Source organism: Notamacropus eugenii, chromosome 2 (genome assembly GCF_028372415.1).
Source record: "Notamacropus eugenii isolate mMacEug1 chromosome 2, mMacEug1.pri_v2, whole genome shotgun sequence".
NCBI lineage: Eukaryota > Metazoa > Chordata > Mammalia > Diprotodontia > Macropodidae > Notamacropus > Notamacropus eugenii.
The window spans coordinates 409943896-409968780 of NC_092873.1; the positions used below are offsets into that span (position 1 = coordinate 409943896).

Sequence of the window (24885 nt, forward strand, 5' to 3'; positions counted from 1 at the left end):
GGACTACACTTGAGGATCTAGAGCCACATGGGACCTTGAGGCCTCAGGTTCCCCACCTCTGCCTAGGGAATTACAATTAAAGGAATCTTTTGAGTATAAAAAAAAAAATCTCAAGAAAGACAGTACTTTCAGCTTTGTAGACTTTTCTTATACAGTATAGCCGTTCTTGTGTAATTATAATTTTAATAATATATTTTTGAAGCATCTATAGAGTATTGTGCATCATAGAGACATTCTTGGTCCTAAGAAACTTTTCCTTATAAATATTAACTCAGAGCTAATTAGAATACATGTACAATGCTACCTTTATCTTTCTGAAGAAAAGGGTTTTTTAAGGACTAAATGCTTTCCTTTTTTGTACTTTCTTCTTTGGTCTTGACAATCCTGCTGTTAGAATAGCTGTCTGACAAAGTTTGTTGTGTAAAGAAACTGATCAGTAGAACTAACCTGTACGTTTTTAAAGTTTCATTAATTCTTTCTGAAATAGTAACAAACTGAATAGTATTTTTACAGCCTTTAGTGACAACGTGTCTTCGAAGATGTATGTCTAATTTTTGTTTATCTGGCAGAAAAAAATACCCCTTTTTCTTATTGCCTTTTCAAGGGGGCAACTCTGGAAATGTATATATTATTAATGTAGTAAGTTTTTATTGCATGAGATTTTTTCTTTAATATACTGACTTCAATATACCATTTACTTTGTATTTTTTGACACCAGAAAATGAGTATGTTCCACCTAATTTAATTGTCATGTGCAGATATTTAAGATATTGAAGTAGAGATTTCAGTAATATAATATAATATAAAATTAGACTTATGAGAAAGATTATTGAATTCCTTCTTACCAACCTTGCTGGTTTTAGCCAAGAGAGGAAAGAGAAGAAAGCCAGGCATAATCTGACACGTATACTTAGATTTTTGGAAAGTTGAGTTTAAGAAAAAGATAGGTAGGATCTCATGAACTAAAATTCCTAAGAGTGGAAAGTTTTCAAGAATGAAATTGCTATGAGGAAAAGTGAGAGTTGTCCTAAAAAAACTCAAAACAATATGAATACACAGGGAAGTTCATGAACCAACTTAGATTTTAAAAGAAGTATACAGAAGATAGTAGCAAGGACAGGATACTAATAAACTGGAGAGTTTCCAGAGATGGGTGATTAGAATGGTACAGGGTACAAAGACCTCAAGTTCATTCTGTATGAGGATTGGCTGAAGAAATTAGGGATATTTAGCCTTAAACAGAGAAAACTTAGTATGTGTGACAGCTGTGTTCAAGTATTTGAACAGCTATTACATAAAAGAAGAACACTTTTTCTGTTGTTCCCAGAGAGTAGAAGTAGGAACAATGAATGAACATTACAAAGAGACAAATTTAGGCTTGACATAAGGAAAACTTTAATAGCAATTAAATCTGCCATGAGCAGAATAGGCTACTTTATATGGTAGCAGAACTGAAGTTTTCAGTCTGCTTGTTAGCTCTATTTTAAAGGATTCTGTATGAGTTGAACTAAATGACTTTTGAGATTCTTTGTAAGACCTAGGCAAATACTGTCAGAATTGATTAGGGACATTTTCATTTTTAAAGCAAGTGTGTGTGTGCATGTGTGTGTGTGTGTGTGTGTGTGTGTGTGTGTGTACACACACTTACATATATGTGTATGTATATATATTTTCCATTGAGAAATTTTGTTTCACTATATTATTCCCCTATTGACTCCCCTATTTCAGTTAATGGCTATCAGTCTTCCCTGCTAAGACATAAGCTCAAAAGTAGCCCTCTGCTTTGTGCATAAATTAAAAAAAAATCACTTACTTATTCCTGTCAGTTTGACTTTAAATGTATTTTACATTCATACCACCACTCTAAATATATTTTTACCTTTTACCAGAACTATTGCAGCAATCTTCCAACTGATCTCCTTGTCTCTAGTGTTACTTCTGTGTAATCACTCCTACATGTTTCTGCCAGATTAATTTTCCTGAAGCACATCTTTGATCATGTTACTTCTTACTTCCTCATCGCGGTTCCTAAAGTCTTCCATGGCTTCATGTTGCTTAGTATTCAAGGTGTTTTATAATTTAGCATCACCTATATAGTCTTATTTCCACTGTTTTACTTTTGTATATTTCAAATTCCTATCAGATTAAAGAACTTGTTCCTGAACATTGTCCTAATTGGTTCAGTTTCTGTACATTTTGTCATTACATTCATTGCCTATGACTGCAATGTATTCCACTCTCATTTTTATGTCTGTGCTTATTCTATTTCTTCTGTCTGTCCTTCAAGGCCTAGTTCATGAAGCCATCCATTAAGTCTCTTAGATACTTGTAATCTCTGTCCTTCTAAAAAAAATTTTTTGGAGAGGGAAAGGCAAGGCAATTGGGATTAAGTGATATGCCCAAGGTTACATAGCTGGTAAGTGTCATATGTCTGAGGTCAGATTTGAGCTCTAGCTGCCCCTGTCCTTTTAAATTTCAATGACACTTTTGTATTCTGTCTTATACAGTTGTTATTTTCATCCTTACATCTTGTTAGGCTCTACATTTTCTTGAGAGCAGTGATTGTATCATCTTTGAATTAATTCCATAACACCTTTTACAGTACCTTGCCATTTAGTAAGTATTCCATAAACATTTGTCAAATAAATGAATGTTAAAGATCTGTTATAATGACTTTTTCAAATAATTTTTGGAGTTCTACAGAAAAAATGTATTTTGTTTATATATAGGACAATTTAAAAAAATAGATTTGTGTTAATATGCCTTTTAGTCTCAAATATGAGGGAGCTACATAATAAATAATGAAAGCACAAATAAACATATGGTCCAGCTACTTTATTGATGAGTAAACTGAGATGTTTAATAGTGATGGCTCATATGAATCCTTAAAGGAGATACAAAACACTTTACATACATTATTTCAGCTAGTAAAGTCTGAGGCAGGATTGAAACTCTTGCGTGAAACACATGCGCACACACACATGCACACACAGTACACAGAGAGAGAGATCTCTGTCCATCTATCTATCCTATTGAGTTAGTGAGAAGGATGGAATTAGGACTGGATCTCTAGACTTCAAACCTATTATGATTTTTTTTTTACTCTTAACATATTGCATTTTCTTTGAAGTATTTTTAAAATGTTGAATGAGATTTAAATTTGTGTTAATAATGTGTAATTTTATCATAGAGGGAAGCTTATCCAGCACATGGAATGAAAAATACAGTTCCTTACAGAAAACGCCAGTTTGGAAAGGCAAGAACACAGCCTCTTCAGTGGAGATGGTAAAGAATAATTTTTTTTCTTATTTGTAGTGATAAGGAAATTATCATATATTATTACAGAATAATGATTCTAACAGATATTATTGCTGAAAGGTTTCCTTTCCCCCTGAATGTTTGAGATACTTGGGTAAAAGTAGTGGATACTTTATTATTTTGTCAAGCATAATTCAATCAGTAAAAATTTAATCAGTTCTTACTGCTGCTTCAGTATTTTTCTCAAAAAGTTTTCTGAGTGTATTATTGTATGTGGTTCTATGTTAGGTAGTGTATGTAAAGTAATTACATATATTTGGCTTATTTCCACTATCATGCTGGAAATGTTTTGAATACAATCCTAGTAATAGTCGAAGTCTATTTTCCTAAGGATTGATCTAGATAAGTAGAGTTTCATTAGAATTAGATTGGTTACTTGGTGATGAATTCTTTGGTCATGGCAACACATGAAACAAAGAAAAATACAAAGTAGGCATTAGTCCTTTGTATCCTCCTCTGATTTCCACAATGACAGCCACAGAGAAAGGGACATCCAGCACAGTGCTAAGACTCACACAGTTTTTAGATCATCTAGAGCTATGGGTATTCTAAATGTGAGATATTTATCAAATGATCAATGAATGTCAGTTTTGACTACAAATATAGGAAATAAAGTTGTGGCTAAATGAAATTATGAAAAGGCAAATGTTAAGTAGTTGATGAAGTTGGTTTTATTGTGTGTCCAAAGGTAGCAAGAAAATCATTTCATAGAATATTTGATCATAGAATATTTGTGTCCGTATTAATGATTTGCAAAAAGCTCACCATGAAAGTAATTATAACTTTTGTTGTGAAGGGTGAAGAAAAATTTAAAGAATTCAGTGATTTTAAACCAACACATACTTTGATGAGTTGATGATTTCAGTGTAAAATATGTCAGGACAGCAAGAAATGTGTTGGAAAATGTGGATTACAAATTAAAAAATCAAAGACTTACTATGTAGAAGTCTCTTAATTATATATAATGAATACTTTCTTCAAGAATGAGAAAGTGGTAGACTCAATGAGGAGCAAATAAACTCACAAAAAAAGAAGATGATCATATTTTAACAGGTAGGAAATGACTTGGTATTGATATGAGACTCATTCTTGAATCCACTATTGGTGGATAATCAGATCACCAACTTGCTGTTATAACAGAGATCTATTTGTGTACAGTTAGAGCAAAGGCAATTAGTAAAAAGCTGAGAAAATAGGAATTAGAAAAAGATATAATGTACAATTAAAATAGCTATCTAAATAGATTATCAAGGACAAAAAATGGAATGTGGATGAAAGAGAAGACGACACAGACAATAATACTTTCATGTAGAAGCTTAACTGATGCAAATGAATAACTATAACAAGGTAACCAAAGAGCCTAAAAAGTACCTTTGTGTGCTGACTAACTTGCAAGTGGAATGAGAGAACAGCCAAAAGTTATATACCATTGTATGATATGAAGTACTTTGTTAAATTGTATATGAAAATGTTCTGTGTGTGTGCGTGTGTGTTAAGTTCATTTTCAAAAAGATTAAAAACAAAAAAAATTATAAAAAAGAATAATAGAAGGTTTTTTTAACAGTTGCCTCATAAAACAGAGAGAAGTGATGGAGGATGAAAGCAATTTAAGAGCATTTAGGAATGAAAATGAAAGTAGGACAATAGAAGAAAAATGATAAAAATTTACAAAGATATTGAAGACAAACTTTTTTTACAGTCAAGGACATTGGAACCACTCATACTAACATCCCAGATATGTTTATAAAGAAGAGAGAAATGGTATTAAAGCAAATAGAGATAATAAAAAGAGCCAGATTAAATCAAATCTATATATGAGTTCCATGCTAAAGGTAATAAAGTTGCAAATATATAGATTAATAGGATATCTGAAGGAAAGGGAGATAGCAAAAGTATATACAGAATCCTAGACTGTATTAATACTTTTTAAAAGATTATTTAGAGAATATTAATGACTTACATGCCAACTTTCTCATCTATTTACATTTTTTATGTTGGCAAGTATTAGTACTATTAGAGGCAGGCTTTTACAAGCAATATTTCACATGGAGGACGTAGTTATCATTACATAATTGACTGAAAGATGTAGATCTTGCTGTGCTTATTGTTTATTAATTATCTTAAAAAGCAAAGTGTCTTCTATGCATATATCAAAATTATTCAAAATTCCATTAAAGGTACTGCAACAATAAGAATCTTGTTTGATCTATTGTTCATTAATGTTAAGCAAGACATAATTTAGGGAGACGTGTGCTGAACAGAGGTGTTTGCTACTCTCATGGAGAAAATCCAAGAAAGAATTCAAATTAAAGAAGGATTCCATATGGCTAGTGATAGTCTCCAGATGCTTCTGTTTGCTAATGACATCATGCTGATTGCATGTCCTGGCCCTGTAGTGTTGCAGAGAACCTACCATTCAGTAGTTTGGCATATCCATGAAAAACCAAATGGATGAAGGATACATATTATCCCAACTATGAAATAATTTTAGATTGAAAACCTATAGAGTCTTTCCATCTATGTGTGTATTTGTATGTATGTAAATAATCTTGGCAAGTCACTCCATATTTAGGGTAAGGCCCAAAATAAGCAAGATGAGCAGTCTGGATTGTCTTTAGGCCAGAGTAAAGCTCCTTTTTTTTTGGCCAAAGGGAAAAAAAATACAAATTTGATTAACAACGTAGCAATGATGTGTTAATTGCTCTATATCACTTTCTGATTTTTCTTTTTTTAAAAAAAAAATTAAATTTTTTTCAATGAACAAAAATCTGTTTTCTCTCCCATTGCCCCCATTAGAGTCTAGGAGAGAAACTTAAGATAAGCACAGTTAAGCAAAACAAATTCCCACTTGGCCATGTCCAAAAAATTCATGTTTCATTATGCACCCTGAGTCCATCACCTCTCTCTTAGGAGATAGGTAGCATATTCCGTCATCAGCCGGAATTGGAATTGGTCATTGTGTTCATCAGAGTTCTTAATTTTTTCAAAGTTATTTGCCTTCACAGTGTTGTTTTTATTGTGTAAATTGTTCTAGTTCTTCTCACTTCACTTTGCATTAGTTCATTCAAGTTTACCCAGGTTCCTTTGAAACACTTCCTTTCATCATTTTTTTTGGTTTAATAGTATTCCATTGCTAAAACTCCTTTAAATGATCTTACACTTTTCCTAAAAACAAAGACTATCTTTTTAATACCACTGTGTTTCTGGTATTGTTGCATGTCTGTAAGGCATGAAACACTAGTCTTCAAAGAATTGAACAGGAATATAATTCAGTGGAGTGATACATCATGTTGGTAAGTACATTGCAAGATGTAATAAATAAATAATAGTGAAGAACTACAATAAAGAATATCATCAATACTTGTATGATTGAAGAAGGGTTAATCATGTGGCAAAAGCAAGACCAAGAGATAGCCATCCCTTGTGTTCCACTGCTACTTATAGTAAAATCAAATAGGGACATTTACATAATTAAATAGAAATAATACTGGAATAGAAAATAAACTACATTTTTTACATGTCAAGCAAAAGTACATTTTAGAGGTAGATGATAAGGGTAAATAACCTTGTGATTGATATGATTGCCATTGGGGGCTTTCCTTCTGTTCCAGCCCAACCATGTCCCAGGCTCAAGGAGTAGAACTGAGACAGGAGATTTGGAGACCAATCATGGGAAAATATTTGTCCAACTGCTTTCTAAATTATAAATTGTCTTTGGCATTTTATCTTCCATTGACATTTCTAATGAAGTCATGGCTATATCATGTTGTGAGTCTACATATCATAATAGTGGAAAATTGTACGTGATTTTTCATTTAATTCTTTTACATTTATGTCATATAGCCTTTCAGAAATTCAAAACGAAGCCGTCTTTTTTGTGAAGATGATGACAGACAATTAAATACAAGGTCCCCTAAAAGAAACCAGAGAGTTGCAATGGTTCCACAGGTATGTGTGAGTCAAAAGCATTTCCTAAAATGAAAGAATACCAGTCTAGCATAATATAATTTGAGCCGTTGTTTTATAAATTTCTGGGAAATAGGTTATTTACAGAAACTAGTATCCAAGATTCAAAGTAAAAACAGTGATATCCAAATAATCCTCTTTATTTCTCTTTCTAGCTCAGTTTTTATGTCAGATTTATCAGTAGAAAGTTGTTATTTCACTATAAACTTCAAACTTGAAAGTCAATCCTCCAGCCTTACTCTTCTTTCTTAGGCATAGCAAACATTAAGTTAAATGGATTTGGCAATGTGAGAGCCTTTTTTTTCTCTCATGGAAATGAGAAAAAATAAGTCATGCACACCACTACTGAGGGATCATGCAGTCCTTTTTCCTTTTTAGCTCAAAGAGGATAGTGTATGGAGTGAAATCAGATAATCCTTTTTACTCTTAGTATTCCTGTTTTCTTAGTTGATGTTTTGTATATCAAAGGGAAATATAAGAAGAGATAAAAGCTAAGCAAGGAAGTATTGAATTTAGTAATGCTATAATATTACTTGTAAGAGCTCACAATCTGGCTTCTTAGTACTACCACATTTCTGACAGCAGCCTCAAAAAATGGATCATTATAATGTCGATTTTATTTTCCCATCAAAATATTGTTATGATTGAGATATGTTTCAGACCATAGGTAGACCAGATCATGGAGGTGATCAAGAGTATTTTATAAAATTGAAGATATAGCCACAACACATTCCATAGAAATTTAAAATAGTGAAACCATATCCTCAGTCCTATGAAATGACTGTAAATGTAACCTTACTTATGGACAACTAGGTGGTGCAGTGGATAGAGCACTGGAACCAAGAAGACTTACCTTCATCACAGTTACTAGCTGTGAGAACCCTGGGCAGGTTACTTAACCCTGTATTCTTCAGTTTCTCACCTGTGAAATAAGTTGGAGAAGGAAATGGCAGACCACTCCAGTGTCTTTGCCAAGAAAACTCCAAAATGGGGTTGTGGAGAGTAAAATAAGATTGAAGTAATTCAACAAAAGTCAAAACCTTGTGTATACAAGAAACTTGAATGTACTTTTTTGGAGAAAGTTTTTTATATTTTATTATTTTTTCCCAACGTATGTAAAAATAATTCCTCACATTCATTTTTTAAAATTTTGAATTCTAAATTCTCACCCTTCTCTCTCCCCTTCTTGAAAAGGCAAGCAATTTGACACAGATTATACAGGTGCAGTCATACAAAATGTATTTTTGTATTAGCCATGCTTCAAAAGAAAACATCCAAAAAACCCTCAAGAAAAATAAGAAAAGTTAAAAAAAAATATGCTCCATTCTGCATTCAGTTCTGTCTCTGGAGGTGGATAGCATTTTTTATCATAAGTCCATTGGAATTGTCTTGGATGCTGAGGATAGCTAAGTCATTCACAGTTGATCATCCTACAGTATTGCTGAAACTGTGTACAATATTCTGGTTCTGCTCACTTCACTTTATACCTGTTCTTATAAGTCTTTCAAGGTTTTTCTGAAAGCATTCCCCTTATCATTTCTTATGGCACAATATTCCATCATAATCGCAACTTGTTCAGCCATTCTACAATTAATATGCATCCCTAATGAGCTTTAAAATTTACATATAGTACACACAAAAATTAGTCTTACTGTATTTGAAATTATTTGAACTTTAAAACCAATATGAAAGCCATAATAAATATCAACTGAAGATTTAATATTAATTTTGCTTGCCCTCTGAGAATTTAGGATTTAGAAGGGAGAATAGTTTGAATAACCCATTTTTCTTCATTTAAGTAAATTTTTATTGACGTTTTTGGTTTTTTGCATCACCTACATTTTCCCCTTTATCCTTTACTTTCCCCATAACAAAGAATTTTGCAGAAGAGGAAACTAAAAAAATTCAACAAAAGTGATCAATATATTAAAAGAAAAACTGATGTGATATGTGATGTTCTGTATCTTTAGACACTTATTCCCCACCTATGCAGAGAAAGAGTGAGATATCTTCTTGGGTCTTCTTTAGTGTCCCATTTATTTTAAGTTTTTACTTTTTTCAATTAAATTTTGTTTTTTATGTTCTTGCTCTTTACCATCCCAAGTACCTGCTGCATGCTAGACAACATAAGAGCAGTCTTGAAGAGGAAAAGGAGTTATAAAACATTTAAAAGTGTGTGTTGTTTGGAGAGAAAGAAATTTTATTCCTTTACTTTGATTATGATAAGATTTTAGGGTTTGGTTATATTACCATAAGCCCCAGCTTTTTAAAAATACTGACCTAGCTTCACCATTATGCCTCCAGCCTCCTTTAAAAAGTCCAATGTTAAGTATTAATTTGATAATGGTGAATGAGCCTCTGTGCAAAAAAAAAAATTACATTAAAAAGATTATTTAAAATAAGAAAATTTGCTATAGATAGAAAACTTTTTTGTTTCAAAATCTACTTAGTATTAATAGCAGGTAAATTCTTAATATGTAGCCGGTATCTTTACAACAAAGGGCTCTTTAAAATACAATTGCATATAATCTGAGCAACAGTCTTTATTATCTGATTGTAATTAATTTTCCTATGATACAGTGTACTAAATGTTTTCTCTAAGTAATGCTTTTTTTCATTCTACCTTTCCCTGTGCCTTACAACCCCTGACCTTGTTCTTCTTTCTCACTGTGGCTCTGACTTCCCTTCCCTCCTCCCCCCACTTATTTCATAGACCATTACACCAACATGGGCAACACTCTCCTTTTTACCTTCTCTCAGCCTCTGCACTTGCTGCTTCTCTTGCATTTATTGTCTCCACCCCTTCTCTGATAAACTTTGCCTTGCCAAAACCCAACCTTAGATTATTCCCACTTCTTTGCTTTTATTAATATATTATTGAACAAAGCTGAAAGAAATCACAAAACTATACTGAGTCCAATACAAATTTATATTATCTCTTCTCAGTGGGACCCTCATTTCAGCAAGGCATTTTTCCCTTCCCTTCTCTATCCACCATTGCACTTTCCACATCAGCTTTTCTAAACCTTATTTCTTCTTAGCGGTCGCATAAAACACTTTCTCCACCCTTTTAGCTGAGGATTTTTGCCTTATATTACACAAAAAAGACCATTGTAAACATTTGCAGACGCTTCCATCTTCTCACATCATCCAGACATATTACCCTACTTTCTTCTCCTTTATATCTGTCTCAGATGAAGAGTTACCTTTCATCCTCTTTAATCCTTAGTTTCTACCTACTGGCTTCTTCCTTAGTGCTGACAAATATGTATCCTCATCCTTAAAAAGCCCTTACCTTGGTCCTGCTATCCTTGCTTTATTCTCATCATTTATCTTTGTGCCTCATGGCTAAATTCCTCAACAAAGCCATTTGCACTAAGTGCCTCCACTTCCTCTCCTTTCTCTTCTAAAGTCTTTACAGTCTAGCATCAGCCCTCATCATTTATCTCAAAGTGTCTTCTCCAAAGTTACCAATGATCTCTTAATTGCCAAATCTAATGACCTTTTTTCGATTCTCTTCCCTATATCCTTCTGTAATTGACCTTTTAATTACTTTCCTGGGTATTTTTTTCTCTAGACTTTCATAACATTGCTTTCTCCTGTTCCTCTTCCTGTCTATCCAGCTTTTACTTCTTAATCTACTTTGTGGATTCTTCATCCAAGTCATAGCAACTAACCATAGTTATCCCCTAAGCCTTTGTCCTGGACTTTCTTTTTTTCTCTATATCTAACTTTGAATTCTCACCAGCTCCCACGGGTTCAATTATCATCTCTATGCAAATGATTCCCAGAAAAATATAGCCAAGTATTTCTTAGTTCCTTATCACCATATGCCTTTTGAATTTATTGACCTGGATGTCTCAGGGATATCTCAAACTCAACATGTCTGAAACAATTCATTATCTTCCTTTTTACTCCTAAACCCTTCCCTCTTCTGGACTTCACTGTTACTGTTGACAGTGCTGTTATCCTCCTAGGCTCTCATCCTCTGTGTCATGCTTGACTTTTCACCCCTATTTACTCCACATATCCATTCCATTGTCTTGCATTTTCTATCTTTACAACATCTTATATACCTTCCCTTCTCTCCACTCGCATAGCCACAATCCTTGTTCAGTACCTCATCACTTCCCAACCTATATTTCTGCTGTAGCTTTATAACTGGTCTCCCTGCCTCAACTCTCTACTCACTCAGCTGTTAAAGTGATTTTGTAAAGCATATCCTCTGTTCATTGAGCTTCAAGGGCTCCTTACTATCTCCAGTGTCAAGTATAAACTCATCTGGCATTTCAAGCTCTTCATAACCAGATACCTTCCTATCATTTCAGTGTTCTTACATTTTATTCCCTTACACATATGCTATGATCTAGCTACATTGACTTATTTGCAGTTTCTCAGACTTATTTATTTCCTTTTTCAGTTGTTCAGCATTTCTGGTGAAAGCTGTAAAACTGACTGGATTTCACATACTATAAAATTAATTGTGTATAACTTCAATTGGACATTCACTACTACTCCAGCAGTCCTTTTACTAAAACCCATTCCCTGTCTTACTTATTCTCTGGTTCTAAACACTAACGTATTCCTACAGCAGATGATTTGTCATCCTGCTTCATTGAAAAAATTAAGATCAGTATGGATATTCCTGTTATGATCCTTTGATACCATTTTCTTTGTGATTTTAATCTGTATTTTCCTCTTAATTCTCCATAAAATATCTACCTTCAGAGATTTGCATCCTAATAGGTGAAGTAGAGATAAAAGGCTTAGCATCTGCCATTTCAAGTTAATTTCTTTATGAATTAAATCAATGCAACTTTCATAAAAGCCCTTACAGTATACCCAGAGACTTGAGTTTCAAAGCTAAAAATATACATTCTGATTTGTAGGATCTTAGATTCCTCCTGCTCCTTGGAAACCCTATTCCTGTTAGCCTTGTTAACTATGCTAGAGGTTGATGTTTAGATGCCATTTTGTATTTGGTTTGTGTTCTTCCAGAATCATATAGTTGTTTGGCTTTTCTTTAGACTGGAGGTCCTGTGGTGAAACAGTTTCATATTGCTAGTACTTATAGCATAAATATACCTGGAACTGGCATTGAATATATGGAAGAGCTCTTATCCACTCCCAGAGCTGGAATTGAGCCTCTCTGGAAGATCTATTTTCTAATTTTTATGAGATCAAGAACTATATGTCTTGCTTCTGGCACACAACTAGGTTTACTTCTGTCCATGGGACAGGCTTTTCTGAAGGGGAGTTGACCTTACTTTTCATTGGTATACATTATGTAAACTGCTATAGCTTGCAGGTACAGTGAAAAAGTAGTGTCACCTTTACGCTATGATGAAGCATTGGAGTTGGACTTGAAGGCTCAGAAACAGACCCCTCCTTTCCCTCCACCCCCAAAAGGAAACATATCCAAACTTAAGCATCCAATTCAAAATAGACTCCTTGGAGCTTATAATAAACACTTATACCCAGTGTGTACTATTGTTCAAAATGTGTTTTGAACTTTATTTTTTAGTTGTTCTCAGTGTCTATGATACGATAATCAAGGCATTTGTTTAATTCAACAGACTTTTTTGAGCATCTGTTATTAACCAGTTCTTTAGAACATATATAAAAATAAATGAAATGTGACCTTGTTCCCAAGGTATTTTGCTATCTGGTGGGGACAAATACATGTAATACGAAGAATATCACATTGCTTAAGAGGAAAAATGTGCACGGTACTGTTTATTAGGGCTCAGAATATTTTCTCTGGTGGCAGATCTTCAGCCTCTAAGGCTGTATTTGATTTTTGGAAAAAGAAGTTTGAGGGTCAAGTCTGCTTGAATAAGCTAGGTGTGATAATATCTTCATCACTCAGTCAAACAATAAACATTGGTTAAGCACCTCCTATGTGCCAGGCACTGGGCTAAGCACTGGGGATACAAAAAGAGACAAAAGGCAGCCTCTGCCCTCAGCGTGCAAACAGATATGTGCAAAGAGCAAGTGTGTGCAGGATAGATAGGAAGTACTTAACAGAGGGAAGACATTGTAGTTAATAGGCATTGGGGAAGGCTTTGTGCTTGGTTGTTCAGTTGTTTCAGTCATGTCCCACTCTTTGTGACTCTGTTTGGGGGTTTCTTGGCAAAGATACTGAAGTGGTTTGCCATTTCCTTCTCCAGCTCATTTTACAGATGAGGAAACTGAGGCACAAGGTTAAGTGACTTACCTAGGGTTATACAGCTAGTAAATGTCTGAGGCCAGATTTCAACACAGGTCTTCCTGATTCCAGACCTGGCACTCTATCCATTATTTTCTGTAGAAGGTTAGATTTTAGTTAAGACTTAAAGGAAGTCAGGAAGGTCAGTAGCCAAAGCAAAGGAGGGAAGAACATTCCAGGCGTAGGGGAGGGCAAGAGAAAATTCCTAGAGCTGAGAGATGGATTGTTTTGTTCATGGAACAGCCAGGAGGGCAGTGTCAATAGATTGAAGAGTAAGGTGTAAGAAAATTGGAAAGGTAGGAGAGTAGGTTAGAAAAGGTTCTGAATCCCAAACAGCATTTTGTATTTGGTCCAGGAGGCATTAGGAAGCCGCTGGAGTTTATTGAGTAGTAGAAAGAAGGGGATGACATGATCAGACCTATGCTTTAGGAAAATCACTTTAGTGGCTGAATGGAGAATGGATTAGAGTGGGGAGAGACTTGAGACAGACAGACCCACCTACAAGCCACTGCAGTAGTCCAGGTGTAAGGTAATGAGGGCAGTGTCAGACTGCCACATATATTCATATATATGTGAATGTATATGAGAGAAGTTGCAAAGGTGAAACCAACAGGCCTTAATAACAGATTGGATATGGGCGGCAAGAGATAGTGAAGAGTCTGGGATAACTCTTCACTTATGAACCCAAGGGACTTGAACTTTGGTGTTGTGCTCTGTCCAGTAATAGGGAAGATTGGGGGTTGAACAGGAGTTGGGGGAAAGATAACAAGTTCTGTTTTGGACATAGTGAGTTTAAGATGTCTGTTGGACTCATAGCTTGAGATGTCTGAAAGGCAGTTGGAGGTGTGAGATTGGAGGTCAGCGTAGTGTTTGGTACAGGATAGGTAGATTTGAGAATCATCAGCATAGAGATGATAATTAAATCCATGGAAGCTGATGCCACCAGGTGAAATAGTATAGAGGGAGAGAGAAGAGAGGCCAGATAGAACCCTGAAAGACACCTATGGTTAAAGGGCATGGGAAGATGGTGCAAAGTAGACAGAAGGAGTGGTCTGATAAGGAGACAGAGAACCAAGAGGGTGGTGTCCTGAAATCATAGAGAGATGAGGGTGTGTCACAGACTGCAGAAAGCTCAAGGGGAATGAGGATGAGAAAAGGCCACGGGATTTGGCCATTAAGAGATCATAATATTTTGGAAAGAGCAGTGATATTGATTGATAAATAGATAGAATGATAAAGATTGACAACTGGATTGTAAGTGATTAAGAAGAGAGTGAAAGAGAACGTAGAAGTACCTATTGTAGATGGTCTTTTCTAGGTGGTTAACTACAAGGATAGAAGAGATATAGGATATTTGTTGGCAGAGATAGAAGGATTAAGTGAGTTTTTCATGATAGAGCAGATATGGGCATATTTTTAGGCATTAGAAAATAAGCCACTAGACAGAGAGAGAATGAAAATAAGTGAAAGAGTGCAGATGACAGAGGGCTGTCAGTAAAATATGTGGCAAAGTTCTCAGTTAAGAGAGTATGGGGAGCCATGGAATGTTTGAGAAAGAATGAGAAGTTTTAGGATTTCTGCAGTGGAGAGTGAGTTGATAAGGTAGATATAGGAGGATTGTTTGGAGGCAGTGAGTGCTCACTTGAGATTGTATAGCATAACTTTGTAGTGGTCATAGTTAAAAGTTAAACTACTTTCTCCACATCCACTTTCATTTATTTAGCAGTACATGTGTAGGAGGGAAGGTAATGAATGATGGGAATGATCCGAGGTTGAAGCTTGACTTGGTGAAATTGTCAGTATAAGCAATAGGGACTCAAGAGAAGAGGACATTGTGTCAGCAAGGACCCTGGCATGCATAGGAAGGCCTGCTCTACAGGTTCTTAGATCTGCTTTTCTAAAAGAAAAGCAACTTTTGAAGGGTCAACAATATACTTTAATCAAGCATATATATTATTCACTTAGTTCTGGGGAAAAAGTCAGCACCCTGAACTTCAGAGAAAATACAGAAAGAGAAATAAAGATCAACAGACAGGGCTTCCAACTGTCTGACCATAAGCAATACATCCATCGTTACCAGAGAGAGAAGCACCAACATCTGGGTTGTAAAAGCCAGGGGGCTTTTTAAAATGGCTGCCCAGAGTCTCATCTGGTACATGAACCTTCTTTCAAAAAATAAGCCCCAAAGGCACCTCAGAGTGCCTCATTAGAAATTAACAAAAGGTGTCTGTGGCCTATTAATGGATGGGGAAGATCTTTGTAAACTCAGTCTGAAGACCATTCTATACAAAGCTTTCTAAAATTCTTGGGCAATTGGAGCATGATTAGAATGAATAAATAGCCTCTAACAAAGGCTATTGAAGTCGATAACACTCAAAAAGCCCCACGATTTTTAATCATAGAATGTATGTAGGCAAAAAGATCTGAGTCTGAAGGAAGAAAAGGGTAGGGATAAAGGCTGTATGTAGTCTCTGTATATGTTCCTTATTTGTCCATTACTTGTCTTCTCATTTGATAATTCACTTTTATAGGAACATGCTGATAGTGAATTTTTGTTCTTCCCCCAACCCCAGCATTTTGGTTTTTGTCAACTCTACTATCCATCTATCTACTTTTACTGAAATTACACTGCAGCCAAAGTTTGACTACCTTATGGAATTTGTTATAAAAAATTATGACCTCTAAATAAAAAAGAATTTGAATTTACTAATAAAAACATTTTTCTGATTTAAAACCTAATCTTTCCTTCAGGGTTTTGTTTTTTGTTTGTTTTTTGCTTCCATTAGAAAAAAGTTTCTTCAAAAAAATATGGTAACAGCATTCCAGAGTTAGTTTGTGTATAGTCACACCATTGACTTGTTAGATCAAAGATCAAAATCAACACTGGATTTGAAGAATAAAAATGAGAAATTTTTTTTTCTTGCCTCTTTATCCATTGTCATATGCCTCCCTCTTTGGGAGGCGAGAAATGAGAAACACATTTGGAAATAAAGGTGATATAAAAGCAAGAAATCAACAAAATATATTTTTCAAATATATGACTAGAAAAGTAGGTGGGTTGGTCATGGAGCAAAATGAGGAATTATAGATGGATAGGCATCCATTTGTTGGGAGGAAATAGTCACAGCATAGAAAGGGAACAGTAAAACTAGATCATTGGAGCTACTGCCCACATTGATAAGATCTTGGATCCTTTTTCATATGAGAACATTATCTGGGGTGGATAATAAGGTGATTATCAATTTTGATTTTCATGATATGTTTTATTTTCATTCAGACCTTAAATTAGAATGAAGTAATCAAAACTCATATTAATAAAAAATTTAAACTTAGGAATTTTGAATATTTTATAAAGTTTTACAGAACTGTTTGCCTTTTCTACAAAGGATTGCAGATATCTTCAGTTAGGAAACTGAATTTCAAATAATCTCTGCTTTTCATTTCCTAGAAATTCACAGCAACAATGTCAACACCAGACAAGAAAGCCTCACAGAAGATTGGCTTCCGTCTACGTAACCTTCTCAAACTTCCTAAAGCACACAAGTGGTGTATATATGAATGGTTCTATTCAAATATAGATAAGTATGTATTATATGTTTTACTAATTTGAACTATAAATTTAAGTTTTTTAAGCATTATAAATTGAAACCTTATCTATAGTTGTTTGGTCCTTAGTATTCTTTTTTAGATGAGATAATTTTTAAATTACTATATTCATAGTAGGTGCTTAATAAATGGTTATTTTCTTCAGTCCTTTTTGATAAAATTTTGTGTTCCTCCTCAAATAAACCCTCTACTTTACCCATAGTTGTCTTGATTTTTCTTTCTCCCTTTTGGAGGGAGGAGTTGGAAGATCTGTTGATGAATTGAATGAAAGTATTTTTGTGATGTAATTTTTAAAGAACAGTATTAGAGATATTAAAAAATGAACATTCTGTCAGTTCTTCAAAGACAGATTAATATCTGTAGTGAAAAATTATTTTCTTGGGGTTTATGTTAGTTAATACAGACATGTTTGATGATAAAAATTATTCGGATAGCATTTTGGAAAATATTTTTACTTTTTTCAAAAAAAAGTACTTAAAGACCTTGCTAATAGGTGTCCTATATAGAAAATAAGAAGAATTGGGTAATATCTGATTGAAACTTGACCACACAGCCATAAGAACTATGGGAAAAATTGTGAAGATTTTGATAGTCACTTGCTAGAAATATGTTTTGTGGACTAATCACTATTTTCTAACTTCTCTGATTTATTGGTCACCCACCTGACAACCTAATTCCACACTAGCCTAGAAACTTTGAGTCCCATGAAGATTTAGATTTGAATTGGATCAGTCTCCAAGAATTCACAGCTACTTTGTGTTAAGAAGTAGAATGATTTCTGGGCCTAGATTGGTTCCTGGTTTTAGATGCTTGTGAGTGAGATGGTTTCTTGCCTTTCTTCAGGTTTCTAATGGTTTGGAAAGATTATTGAGGGGAATGTTTTACCTGAATCACAGAACCAAAATCGCAGAATCTCAACACTAAAAGAGACCCGAGTGTGATAACAGAGAGTAGCTCTTGTTGTTAAGAACATTTTCCTTGAATCAGTCACAGAAGTATGCCTCTCTAGAACTTCTGTCAGTTGCCTTTGTAAGATTCTGTCTTCTGAGGCCAAGGAGAACAAGTCTCTTCTTTCAAATGCTTTATGACTACTACCATAGCTTGTTCCTCCCATCTCTAAGTCTTCTTTTCAGCCTAAAGAACCCCTGTTCCTTCAGCTGAAATTCATATAGCATAATCTCTAGGCCTTCACTGTTCTTATTGGCCTATTTCGGAAACATTCTGTCTAGCTTTCCCAAATTATAACAGCCAGGATTGAAGACAATATTGGGTCATGTAGTAGGGCTGGAGCATACTACAATAGGCTTATCACTTTCATAATCCTATCCGCTCTGCTTTTCTTAATACAACCTAAGGTCCTATTAACATTTTTGGATTCATCATCATCAGCACCATCATCAGTAACATTTATATTTGTGTGTGTGTGTGTGTGTATATATATATATACATACATATTTGTTTATAAACATAATGTTTATTATGTGCCAAGCACTTTCCTAGGCACTTTACAATTGATCCTCACAACAACCTTGGGAGGTAGGTACTATTATTATTTCTATTTACAGTGGAGGAAACTGAGGCAAACAGAGGTTAATTGTCCAGGGTCATAGAGCTAGTAATTATGTGCCAGATATGCTCTGATCTTCCCAACACCGGTACTGGTGCTCCATCCATTGCCCTAATTGCACTTGCAGAATTTTTTCAGATAAACTTTAATTTTTTCAATCATTCCTCTCCTGTCGTTTACTTGTGAGGTTGATTGTTTTTAAATGGAATGTGAGAATTGGGACATTTTCCCATCTTATGTACATAGCTTTTGAAACTTATATTTGATTGATTAATTCACTGGCATTCTCATTGACCTCTTTAGACAGCTCTCCCTTTTGCTCATCATCAGAGTTGTTTTTTCTCTGTGTTTTCATAATTTTATTCTTAAGAGCCTCCTATTCTTCATGGGCAGGCTAGAGACTGAATAGTGCTACAGAGAATATACAAAGGTATCTCTTTTTTATTCAGTAAGACATACCCGTTAAGAGCTGTATTCCAGAACTGAAGGGATTCTGCTTATCCTTTTTCTGAACCTTTGAAATTAGCTTTTCTTAAGTATAGGCTACATATCAGACTAGACTTGTTTTTCCTTTTTTAATCATAAATTTTCAGATAGTGTGGTCACTTCACCACAAATAAAATAGCATCATTTCCACTTCACCCACCAATGTAAAACATCCCCCACCCTTTCTTTTGTGGCAAGAATTACACTGAGAACAGTAGTTTCACTTGTCGGTTACTCTTCTTTTTAAAGAGGTGATGGACTTACATGCAGAATGAAGCACACAATTTTGGACATGGCCAATATGAAAATTTGTTTTGCTTGACTATATTTACTTGTTGCAAGGATTTTCTTTTTCCTTTTTCTTTTCCCATGGTATTGAGGGGAAATGGGAAGGAGAAAAAATAATTTTTCATAATTGAAAACAAATTTAATCTTAAAAAGAATCAAGTTATCAGTAAGTCAACAAATAGATGACTATTCTGCTTTGGGAAGAGAGTTCTATCCAGTTATCTTTGTATTCTTAGCATCTAACATAGTACCTATTCTAAGATAACTACTTAATAAATGTGGTATGAAATTAAGTGTCCAGGAAGTTCAAGTTCTTTGTGATTCTTATATTATTCTTCTGTGCCAGGATTGTGATTTCTTTCCCAAACTCATCCATTTCCTTTTATCTCTGGAGAACTATATTTTGACGATGTCTTCTGTCTTGCTTCTACTGATCTTCATCCAAGTTCCTTTTATCTATAGTTTTCTCCTATTCCTATTCTATTTTCAAATATTTCTTTTTAGTAGTCAATACTACTCTTACATCTTTTTACTTGTCATTCCTTTGGTGCAAGGAATACCCCACCCTTCCGTATTCCAATTGTAAATCCTCTTCTGCCAGTTGTATCTATGAGACCAAATTTGTCTTCTTGCACTAGGATCTCCGGTTAATCTTACTTTTTAAACATGGATTTTTGTGATATATTCTGTTTTTATATTGTCTAGATTTCTTCTTGTATTCTTTTTCCTCCTTCCCAGAGATCCATTACTTAAAACAAAGCATTAAAAAAAGAGAGAACATATTGAAAAATCTGATGTCTTTTATGTAATGTCCCATACTCATGGCCCCTGACTGCTGCAGTGGAACAGGGAGAAATGTCTTCTCCTGTCTCTTCTGAGATCGTGCGTGTTTTTTTTTTATTACTTTGCAGTATTCTATTTCAATTGTTTTGTGATTCCTGTTTTTCACCATTTTTGTTGTAGTCATTTTGTGTAATGTTTTCCTGACTCTGCTTACATCATTTTGGACTTTTTCATGTAAGTCTTTATCCATGTTTTTCTGTGTTCATCTTGTTCGTCGTTTTTGCTGCACAGTAATATTCTATTACATTTATGCGTCACAATTTGTTCAGTTTTCCCCTCAATTAATCGGTATCTACTTTATTTCCAAAAATGTTGGTGTTTTTGGAGCTTTCATTTTTTTTATTTACCTTATTGAGGGGGGAGTATATGCCTTAGAAGAAGAATCTCTTGGTCAAAGGATACAAATATTTTAATTACTTTACTCACATTATTCCAATTATTTTCTAGACTGATCAGATCAATTTACAGTTCCACCAACAATGCATCAGTGTACCTATCTTTCTACAACCTCTCCAGCATTGACTAATCTTTGGTTATCCGCCAACTTACTGGTTTTGAAGTAAAATTTCAGGATTGTTCTGATTTGCATTTCTGTTATTATTAATGATTTGAAACATTCTCATAAGGTCAGTAAACATTTATTAAGCATTTACTATGTGCCAGGTATTGTGCTAAGCACTAGGGATACAAAAACAAACAAAAATTAAGACAGTATCTGCCACCAAGGAGTTCGCATTCTGATTCCCTCCAACCCCCTTTTCTTCCCTGTACCTGCATGGGGATTGGAGTGGAGTAAAAATTCTAGAGTCAGAAGCAGACTGGGAAAGGAATGAAAGATGGCTGGCTTGGACCCCTCCCCAAAATGTAGACCTCAGAAGATATCCAGGGTGGGAAGGCAGCTGAGGAATGGTGGTGAAGTCTAGAGAGTCTGAAGCAGAGCTAAGAAAGAAATGGTTGTTAATAGCCTGTAATTCTTATTTTGAGGATGATTTCTTCATCATCTCTTAAATATTGGAGAATGACTTTTGCTCTTATGTACTCCTGTTATTTGTCTATATATTTGTACTTTATTTCTTAATTATAATTTATTTTGTGTCAGCATCTGAGGCAAGTCATTATTAGTGTCTAATTTCTTGGGTTTTGTTTTATTCATGTCTTGGCATCTTCTCTATACTGTTTCTTGTGGGGGTGGGGCTAGACATAGGTAAAGTTTTCTCCGTCATTTAAAGTCAGTTAATGGTCATTAAACATTTAGTACCTACAGTATGGCAGGCACTGTGTTAAGCACTGAGGATTCAAATAAGAAAAACAGTCCCTGCTTTCAAGTCAGGCTTACAGTCTAATGAGGAAAGATTATACATAAAAGAAAGCTGAAAAGGAGATGGAACAGGGAAATGGGGATGTACTCACAAGATGGCTTGATGTCTCAAAGCATTCCAAAATGAGTGCAGCCAGGTGGGAAATAACACATCTTTGAGATGTCTGTCCTGTGCCCTCTATGATTGAAGGATTTTGTAGTTCCACCTTCAAATCAGAGGGGCAGCCTTTGATTAGGTGAAAGTAACAAGATTAATTAATTAGTTCTTGTGAGATGGTGAGATTTCCCAATGATGAATTTTTGGAGAGTGTGATGGAAAAATCATAACATTTCAAAATTAGTGAAGCCCAATGGGAAAAACCCATTTGATTAGATTTATAGGATTACTGGCATTTTTAGTCCATTTTTAGTGGTTCTTTTTCTGTATGCTCTCCAAGTCAAGATCCCAGCATTCCTGCATTTTAAACCGTGTTCCAGAAAGCCAAACTTATTTCTAAGTTGCCATCTTCTTTACTAGCTATTCACTTTCCAAATCTACCCTTCCTCTATGAAGCATTTAACTTCTGTTGGTCACAGTAATGAGAACATTACTTGTGGTACTCAAGTCTTCCCAGTTCCACTGGGACTCTCAGGAGCCAGTCAAAACTCCTGGAATCATTAATCAATCACACACTCTTAGATGTCTAGGACTCAGTTAATCTCCTACAGGACTTCCCTTCATTCACTTTGCCTTTCTGTTCCTCACATGCCACAGCCCTCCTCAAACTTCTTGTTTCTGTCAAAACATATCTTAAGCACCACTCTTCTCTATGAGGCCTTTTCTGATCCTCTCAACTTCCAGTGATCTTCCCCCTTTACCCCTCCTCCTAAACCTTCTATTTATATCTTTATTTTGTATTATACTTAGACATGTACATGTTATTTCCTCTAATAGAATGTAAACTCTGCAAAGTCAGGAACTGTTTCTTTTTTGTTTTTGTTGTCCTCCCCTGACCCCCCCACCTCCCACTGCTGCCTAGCAGAGTGCCTCGTCCATAGTAAGTGTAGACTTATTATACAGGTAAATACTTGTTGATTAATTGCTGTGAATTGTGGGCTTGAGGCAGTTTTGAAGTCATCTCTTTCTCACATCTGGGAATTTCATTGACATCATAACTAAGCTAAGACATGATCCTTAAGCCAAGAAAATATATGCTTTCTTCAGGAGTGCACATTAAATATATTTGTAGTTAATTTTAAATTAGTGATATGGTCTGTTCAGGAGGCAGCTAAGTGGCTCAGTGGACAGAGCACTAGACCTGGAGTCAGGAAGACCTGAGTTCAAATGTGAGTTAGAGGCTTACTTACTAGTTATGTGACCCTGGGTAAGTCACTTAACCTCTGTTGCCTTAATTCACTGGAGAAGGAAATGGCAAACTACTCTAGTATCTTTGCCAAGAAAACTCCATGGACAGATGGTCCACAAGGTCACGAAGAGTAGAATATGACCGAATGACACAAAAACAACAAGAGCAAACTGGTTTGTCATGGATAATAATCCCTATGGAGCTTCTGAGTCTAACAGAACAAGTGTCAGTGACTAATATGTCTTAAGGAAAGCATTTTGAGTCATTTATTCAGACACTTTACTTTCCTCATCTGACAAATGAGGGTAATAACAGCTACCTCTCAGGGTTGTTGTGAAGATCAAATGAGTTATGTGTAAAGTGTTTTGCAAACCTTCAAGCACCGTATAATAATGCTAGCTATTATTATTAATGCATAGTAGCAATAGCAGTTATTTTTATAATGAAAAGTTTAGCATTTAACTAATAGAATGATAGAAAGTTAGTGTGCGTTGTTTGTTATTCATTTTAAGAATGTAGTCAATTACTTGAAAATCATTAAAATGTCACCTTTGTTTTAACAGACCACTATTTGAAGGAGATAATGACTTTTGTGTCTGTCTGAAAGAGTCTTTTCCTAATCTGAAGACCCGAAAGTTAACAAGAGTGGAATGGGGAAAAATTAGACGGCTGATGGGAAAACCACGGAGGTAAAAATATAATTGTGGTTTTTTGTTTAGTTTTAAATTGATTAGTTAACATTAAAACTATATGTGTAATAATTCATACCATACCATTAACTTTGAGATTGCATTCTTATATGCTAAATATATTTTATTAACTCTGTTTTAAAATATTATAAATAACGAGATCCCCCTGACTAAAGGTTACCTTGATGTGATGCTGCCTGTTACCGTCTTCCCTGAAGTTCTTTATCTTCTGCAGAACTTTTCCACAAATAAACTTTTTTCATTTTACTCTAATAAATGCCTGAAGTCAACCTAGGTTGTACTTGAGAATTGTTAATTTATATAAAATGACTTAACTCTTTTATGGTGCAGTGTTGGGGAGTTTTTTAAGTAAGGATATTTTATGCTAATTTTATTGAGAAATTCTAGGGTTTGCATTAATCCTTCCTGTTCTGTTGCACTGTCCATAATGGGATTCTACATAGAAATTTCTCTATTTTTATTAGTGAGAAAACTTGAAGCCTATTAAATCTATTTAATTGGCTAATTAAGATGCAATTTAGTTTTCCTAATTTATGTATCAGAAGTACAGACATAAATTTTAAAATATTTTCTGTCAAGTTGTTAATGTTTTATTATTGTTCTTTGTCTTCAAAAATATCTAGTGTTTAAACTTAGTATTTTTGACATGGGGTCAATTTTTGTTTGATTTATAGTGTCATTTTGTCAGCTATTCAATCTAATGTCAAACGTCCAGCCAGTATTAGAGTGTGAAATAAAATCAGGGTGAGATTATGTAGGACAAATGATCAGTGAACATGGAATTTCAAAGATTTATTAATCATAAAGTTTCATTTACCCTGATACATTCCATTTTTTTTCCAATTTATTTATTTTTAGTTTTCAACATTCATTTCAGATTTTGAGTTTCAAATTTTCTCCACATTTCTCCCCTCCCCCCACCCCAAATCACCCTGGATTATGATTACCCTTTACCCCAATCTACCCTCCCTTCTGTCACACCCCTCCCGTCCCTTATCCCCATCTTCTCTCTTTTCTTGTAGGGCAAGATAGATTTCTGTACCTCATTACCTGTATTTCTTATTTCCCAGTTACATGCAAAAACAATATTCAACATTCGTTCCTAAAACCTTGAGTTCCAACTTCTCTCCCTTCCTCCTTTCCCACCCATCCCCACTGAGAAGGCGAGCAATTTAATATAGACTATATATGTGTAGTTTTGCTGAAGACTTCCAAAATAGCCATGCTGT

The 24885-nt window shown here is 34.7% G+C and overlaps 1 protein-coding gene across 2 annotated transcripts in view; it reads left to right on the top strand.

The window, feature by feature from the left end:
• LIN9 (lin-9 DREAM MuvB core complex component) overlaps window positions 1-24885 on the top strand; it is a 75534-nt gene that overhangs the window by 27489 nt on the left and 23160 nt on the right. For both annotated transcript variants that reach the window (XM_072647692.1, XM_072647693.1), the window contains exons 3-6: window positions 3191-3285; window positions 7162-7266; window positions 16941-17074; window positions 23510-23635. In XM_072647692.1, the coding sequence (XP_072503793.1) occupies window positions 3283-3285; window positions 7162-7266; window positions 16941-17074; window positions 23510-23635 (368 nt within the window). In that variant the 5' untranslated portion in view covers window positions 3191-3282. The remainder of the gene's footprint in view (window positions 1-3190; window positions 3286-7161; window positions 7267-16940; window positions 17075-23509; window positions 23636-24885) is intronic.